Raw genomic sequence first — 7,096 nt, forward strand, 5'->3', positions numbered from 1 at the left:
TTTGGCAGCGCATAAACCTAAGAGTACCGGCAAAAGTCATCGTTTTTGTAGTGAGTGCATATTCCCCTACATCAAATCCTTAAAGAGTTGTACATCTAATCCCTACCATACGTTGTTGGGGATCATACAGTACAGGTGGGGTTGGCATAGTATAGTAAATGATGATCTACTAATTAAGGCTTTCTTTCCTACTATCCAATAATCGTTTTCCCATCAATCACAATAAGTTTGAAATTATTAGCTTTCCTATGGCCTTCTTAACTTGAAATAGCCCTTTGTTGCTCGTTGGACTCTTCTTAGATAGTCATTGGAAAAACATGTAATATTTCCTTATATGTTACTCCAGTAAATTGTTAAAAAAAAAGCCAAAAACTAATACGGAATCATTGATACTTATTGTGCTACACTATATACTCTATTAGTAACGTATAATGAAAATTTTTTCTTAAAAAAAACACAGCACATATAACTTAAATTAAAACTATATATAGCTCACCAAAAATTCACATTAAAATTAAAGAGGAAGAAGAATTAAATGATCACAACTACACCCCTAGAAACTCATTAATGCTAGCCAACTACACAAGTAGAGTACTTTTTTTATCTTTTTTATCTTGTGACTACTATAAGTAACGTTCTAACCTCTTTACATTTTTCTCAAAACAAAAAAAAACCAAGACCCCATTTCTCTCTAGAGTTTAAACAATGGAGATTCCGAAGGTGAAAGTGGTCGGAAAATCCCACGTGAAGCCGAAGAAAGACATAGGAAGAAAAGAGTGTCAGCTAGTGACCTTCGATCTCCCTTACTTGGCTTTCTACTACAACCAAAAGTTGATGCTTTACAAGGGAAACGACAACTTCGAGGGTAGTGTGGAGAAACTTAAGGAAGGACTTAGTGTGGTTTTGGTGGATTTCTACCAATTGGCTGGGAAGCTTGGGAAAGACGAGGAAGGAGTGTTTAGAGTGGAATACGACGATGAAATGGAAGGTGTTGAGGTCGTTGAGGCTTTGGCTGATGAGATTAGTATTGATGATCTCTTAGTGGAGGAAGGTACATCTAGCTTGAAGGGTTTGATTCCCTACAATGGTGTACTTAACTTGGAGGGCAGTCATAGGCCTTTATTGGCAATCCAGGTATAAACAAATATATTTTGTATAGATTTGATTTATTAAAATGGGTTTTCCCAAAATGGTTCAGTTTGGTGTATTATTTCAATTGATGTGTTTAATTAATTTGCCAAAAGATATACTTACTTGTATACTACATTAAAATTTAATGGTGCAATCAGTTTGGTTCAAATTCAATGTGTTGTTTTGTGATGCGATTTCTATCGTAGATCACTAGATCTATCTGACGGCTAATAATAGTTTGGCTATTACTAAATTTTATACTAAACCGTAAGCCCTTGAAAAAAGCTTTGGTACACTCCTAAGATTCAAGAAGTTTTATTTTATTTTTTATTTTTTATTTTTTTTAGTTTGGTTATATGCTTTAAATATGTACTACTAGTATAAAAAAAAAATAGTTACATGTGTTAAAAATTAGTTAAACTGACACAATAAATTATTTTGAATTTTTTTAAAAATTTACAATAATTCTAAAAATAACCTCTCTTAGGTATCAAATGAGATAAAAATAAATGTACCAAAAACAATTCACTATACAATTATTCAATGTAATCAAAAATTTATTGTGCAGTGACTATAGTAGCAGTAGTGGCAGTGGTGTTGTTGTAGTACACCTACCACCTTGCTATTGAATTGATAACACAAAAGTTGGTTGTGGCACATACAGGCATCCTTTATTTATTAAGATTATTAGTCATTTTCATAAGTAATTAAATATAACTTGGCAATGCGTGGATTGTGACCTTATTTATGAGCCATGTTTTTGCGAGACAGACAATTTTATGAAATGTTCATCAAAAGTTTTATAACTTTTTGGTTAAATTTATTTCTTTTTCAATAAACTTAATTAACAGTAAATTAAGTTATCAAACCACCTTTGGTAAAAAAAAAAACCTTGGAAGTTATAACCTTAGTGGTTGAATGAGTGAGTTACATCTCTATTATCTTCTTAAAAATATGAATCTGATGTGTGGTAAAAAAAAATGGGTATATGTATTGGTAGCTTTATTGTTATGTTTCCCTACTTACTTACAAAGCAAATCCACTTAGGCTATATAATTTTCGAAAGTACAAAAATGGGACCAAACCAATAGATAATATTAATTAGCAATGTGGAGCTTAAATTTATACTGCTTTGCTTTTAATCCAGTTGGTTTATTTTTATTAATGATGGTAATAATGGACACAGGTAACCAAATTAAAGGACGGAACTGCAATCGGGTGTGCTTTCAACCACGCAATCCTAGATGGAACCTCCACGTGGCACTTCATGAGTTCATGGGCCGAGATCTGCAGTGGGTCCGACACCATATCAGTCCCACCGTTCTTAGAACGCACCAAAGCACGAAACGCGCGCGTGAAGCTAGATCTCGCCCTACCCTCGGACCCACGCGCTTCATCCAACGGAGATGCCAAAGACACGAAGGCATCATCCAACGGTGATACCAAAGACACGAAGGCATCATCCAACGGTGATGGCAACACCGAGCCACAACTCAGAGAGAGAGTATTCAAGTTCTCTGAAGCCGCCGTCGATAAGATCAAGTCAACGGTCAACGCAAACAACCCTCCATCGGACGGTTCCAAACCTTTCACCACTTTCCAATCTCTCTCCGCTCATATATGGAGACACGTGACCCAAGCACGTGAGCTAAAACCAGAGGACTACACGGTGTATACCGTCTTCGCCGATTGCCGAAAACGGGTCGACCCGCACATGCCCGATAGCTACTTCGGGAACCTGATCCAGGCAGTGTTTACCGTCACGGCGGCTGGGCTTCTTCTGGCGCACCCGGTTCAGTTCGGAGCTTCGACCATCCAGAAGGCGATTGAGGCGCACGATGCTAAGGCGATCGAGAATAGGAACAGCGAGTGGGAGAAAGCGCCGAAGATATTCCAGTACAAGGACGCCGGAGTGAACTGTGTTGCGGTGGGAAGCTCGCCTAGGTTCAAGGTCTACGATGTCGATTTCGGGTTTGGGAAACCGGTGGTTGTGAGGAGTGGCGGAAACAACAGGTTTGACGGAATGGTTTATCTTTACCAGGGGAAGAGCGGTGGCCGGAGCATTGACGTTGAGATTAGCTTGGAAGCTGGTGCTATGGAAAAGCTGGAGAAAGACCAAGAATTTCTGCTGAATGTTTAATAATTTCAAAAGCATAATGTTATTGGATGTGATTTAGTGTTGGATGGATTGTATTGGAAATGGGGTTTGTTTACTGATTTTGGTTTTTATGATTAAGCAAGAAATAAGTGCTTAAATCATAAACGCCAAATTTATGGTGTAATCTGTGTGTGTGTTTGTTTGTAGTGGGATGGTTTTATTTTCGTTGTTATTTATCTTTCATTTTGGAATTTGTTGATTATGGTTATATTTCTGAGTAATACGGCAAGGTTTTTATTTCTTTTTCTTTTTTTTTTTTGAAATGCTTCAATTCATTAAAGTGCCAATTCGGCAAGAATAAGAGTTTGAAGAGCAGCAGGCGCTGTCCCTTCTACAAAATTACAACCTGACCAAAAACAAGAGTTGCGGGCAATGCAATGTGCAACTTTGTTAGCAGATCGCTTAACAAAACAAATTTTAACATTGACAAGAGAAAATAAAACAGTTTGACACTCAACAACCATTAAACCAAACACCGAAGGCATTCGAATAGAACTTTCCAACGCTTGGATCGAAAGTAGGCTATCCGATTCAATGACAACATCTTGAATACCTTTCCTCTTGACCCAACTGAGTGCTTCCTTAATCCTCATTATCTCGGCCAATTTCGGTTGAGTACCCCCAGTTACATAGCTTGCAACAGCCTCAATCAACCGTCCACCATCATCACGAACAACAATACCTGAACCATAAGCATTTTCAGCAACAAACACGGCCCCGTCGACATTAATCTTAAGCTTATTTGCATCCGGTTTCGACCAACGCTCGCTTCCTTCAAAAGTACCAGCAGGCACATGAAGGGGATCAAATTTCCTTGATTGAGCGTACTTCCATTGAGCAAGAATTAATCTCGCGGTACACACTACATCAGCTGCAAAACAGTTTTTTTGGTTCCAAACGACATCGTTGCGGGTCTTCCAAATAGACCAACACATCATAACTCCCTCCTCAATTATTTCTGGTTTTTGCCGATTGACTAGAGCAGTAAACCAGTCCACAAAGCTGACATCCTGTGTTGGTGCACTTCCCCACCCAGACCGAATCCAACAAGAGGTACTGAAGTTGCAGAACAATAACACATGCTCAATTGTCTCTGATGCATTGTTACAAAAAGGACACTCTTCTTTTAATTTATACACTATTAGTAAATAACTCAATTTGATTTATAACAGGACATTTACGATGTGTTCTATATAGTAACTTTTTTTCCAATACGTAGGACAAAAAAAATTACATTTATACTTTTATTATTAAATTTAAAATTTTATGTATTTAAATTAAGGCTCTGTTGAAGTAAACCCCATATTAACCATTCACTGTAAAAACAGAATTTTACAAAGAGGTTACAAGACAGTAAAATAAATCCTAGGTGGCCTTTGGCCTCTAAATACCTAGGACAGATCAGCAAGTTTGTTACAAAGTTTATTAAACTTTGTAACCAACTCTTTTCTCTGTTTTTCCACTACTACAACATATATAAAATGCAAACATCAACAACAGACCAGAAAAAAGATAGATTCAGAACAATCAACAACTCAGATCAGATACAACAGAGAGCAAATATACACAGATTCAAATTCTTCTCCAGAATAACATAGAACAATGAACAGGGGAGTTCGTGGTTGAGGCTTACAGCGAGTTTGCCTTGAAGCCCTAGTTTGGGTTTGGAGATCCACAACTCAGGATGATGTTGTTCATGTTGCAAAGAAGAAAAACACGCTGCTGTTAGTTCTGAGTTTTTTGAGAGAAACAGAGAGAGAAAAATAGAGAAAGATCAAACACTGTATATATACATATATATATTCGGATTACCTCTCAAAATGTTGTGAGTTGGAATCCTTGCTGTGTAATCTCTTGATCATTGAAGATCTATAGTGGAAGAGGCGAGCTCAAGAGGACGTACCCAGATTTCTTTGGGGAACCTCTATAAAATCTCTGGTGCATTCTTTCCTTTAATTCTCTGATTTTATTATTGTGTTTAACTATTTTATGCGTGTATATTTCTGGGTTTTGAATCTGTTTAAGGGATTTATTTTCTGGGTTTATAAAAGGGTTGTTCTTCGTGTTCTTCAAAGAAGAACAACGAAGAAGGTAGCTCGGGTTAAAGGGGTTTAGCTTAATTTGGGGTAGGTTGTATTTTGATTTCAGGGTTTAGAAGGCAGCTGGTCTTTGTATTCTTCAGAGAAGAACATTGAAGAAGATGAAGAAGAGGGGCTGTCTCTGCTAGGGTTAAATGGTGACTGAGTGTGTTTAAAAGAGAAATAAAGGATATATATGTTCTAGGGTTTCTTGGGTATATCAAACGACCTGTAGCAATTAATAGAGAGGGGCTGTCGTTTGGGGAGTTGCAATCAGGGGTCAAACAAAGGGTTTGACTGGGTAAGAAAGGTCCAAAGTGACCTTGGCTTTTGATTATATCCTTTTGCTGTGTGTACGGTATATTAGGAATAATTTCCTACAGTGGTATCAGAGCCAAACAAGGCACAATCATAAAGAAAGATTAATCAAGAAAGCATAAAGAAAGCATAAAGAAATATCAAGAAAGCATCAAGATTCACATGCATACCAGCAAGAATTCAAGCACATAAAACCAAGATTGCAAAGAACAACACCAGGATTTTTCTAAACTCATTATCTATATAATTTCTTTGAAATAACTTTATACATATACAATTATGAGTTCCATGAAGCTTGATATAGATAAGTTTGATGGTTCAGGTGATTATCGTATTTGGAGGAAGAAGATTAGGGCTCTATTGGCTCAACACAAGCTGTTGAAGGTTCTTAAAGATCCGGTGGAATGGTCAAGTGATGCGACCAAAGACCAGCAAGAAGAGTTACTGGAAACAGCAACCGGATTGATCATTTTCAACCTCTCTGATGCTATAATCAGATTGGTTGACAAGGAAGATACACCCGCCAAGATTTGGAACAAGTTGGAAGAGCAATTTCAAAAGAAATCTTTGATCAACAAGATTTACTTGAAAGAGAGAATCTTTGGTTTTAAAATGAGTCCATCTAAATCTCTAGAACAAAACTTGGATGAGTTTTTGAGATTGCACATTGAGTTAGCAAACTCGGGGGAAAATGAGGCCTTAAGTGATGAGAATCAGGCAATTATAATTCTCAATTCACTACCGGAATCCTACAGGGAGGTTAAGACAGCCATTAAGTATGGGAGAACTGAGATCACTCTTGAAGAAGTAATCTCAGCTTTGAAATCAAAAGATTTGGAAATGAAGGTTGAAAGACCGGGGCATACTAACGGGGATGTTAACCTAAGTAGGGGAAGGCCTGGACAAAAGAAACCATGGCATAATAAGGGTAGAAGCACTAGTAGAGGTTCAAGCACTAGTAGGGGTTCACACAAGGGCAGCAATCATCATCACAAAGGGAGGTCAAATTCAAAGGGTCCTAAAGATCCAAATGGGTGCTACCATTGTGGAAAGTTAGGGCATTTCAAGAGAGAATGCTACTTTTACAAGAAAAGCAATGGGAAACAAAATTCAGTTCATCAAGAGGAATCAAACAAATCAAACAAGACTAAAAATGACTATCAAAATGCAAACCTAAGTGATGGTTATGATAGTGGAGATGTCTATGTGGCTGCATCATCTTTTAAAGATGATTGGATTATTGATTCGGGTTGTACTTTTCACATGACTAACAATAATTCTTATTTGTTTGATTACAAGGAATCCAGAGGGGGCAAAGTCATTCTTGGGAATGACCAAACATGCAACATTGAAGGTTCAGGCTCTATTAATTTTAAAATGTTTGATGGCATTATTAGAACCTTAACCAATG

General features: G+C 37.3%; 2 protein-coding genes across 2 annotated transcripts; one reads left to right on the plus strand and one right to left on the minus strand.

The window, feature by feature from the left end:
- The first annotated feature begins 520 nt into the window (after window positions 1–520).
- Window positions 521–3,526, plus strand: LOC115716241 (BAHD acyltransferase DCR). Its single transcript, XM_030644996.2, has 2 exons — window positions 521–1,134; window positions 2,318–3,526. Exons 1-2 carry the CDS (start codon window positions 706–708, stop codon window positions 3,269–3,271), a joined length of 1,383 nt encoding a protein of 460 aa, XP_030500856.2. The 5' UTR covers window positions 521–705; the 3' UTR covers window positions 3,272–3,526.
- A 38-nt stretch (window positions 3,527–3,564) lies between these two features.
- On the minus strand, window positions 3,565–5,151 carry LOC115717515 (uncharacterized). The gene is made up of 2 exons (XM_030646502.2): window positions 5,102–5,151; window positions 3,565–4,345 (listed from the first exon to the last, which is right to left on the minus strand). Exons 1-2 carry the CDS (start codon window positions 5,149–5,151, stop codon window positions 3,565–3,567), a joined length of 831 nt encoding a protein of 276 aa, XP_030502362.2.
- Window positions 5,152–7,096: the final 1,945 nt, after the last annotated feature.

This window comes from Cannabis sativa, chromosome 5, assembly GCF_029168945.1.
Source record: "Cannabis sativa cultivar Pink pepper isolate KNU-18-1 chromosome 5, ASM2916894v1, whole genome shotgun sequence".
Taxonomy (NCBI): domain Eukaryota; kingdom Viridiplantae; phylum Streptophyta; class Magnoliopsida; order Rosales; family Cannabaceae; genus Cannabis; species Cannabis sativa.

Coding starts and splice junctions, on each gene's coding strand:
- LOC115716241 (XM_030644996.2), top strand. CDS start 706: ATGGAGATTCCGAAGGTGAAAGTGGTCGGAAAATCCCACGTGAAGCCG. Junction 1,135..2,317: donor GGCCTTTATTGGCAATCCAG/GTATAAACAAAT, acceptor TAATGGACACAG/GTAACCAAATTAAAGGACGG.
- LOC115717515 (XM_030646502.2), bottom strand. CDS start 5,151: ATGATCAAGAGATTACACAGCAAGGATTCCAACTCACAACATTTTGAG. Junction 4,346..5,101: donor AACTCACAACATTTTGAGAG/GTAATCCGAATA, acceptor CTGCAACTTCAG/TACCTCTTGTTGGATTCGGT.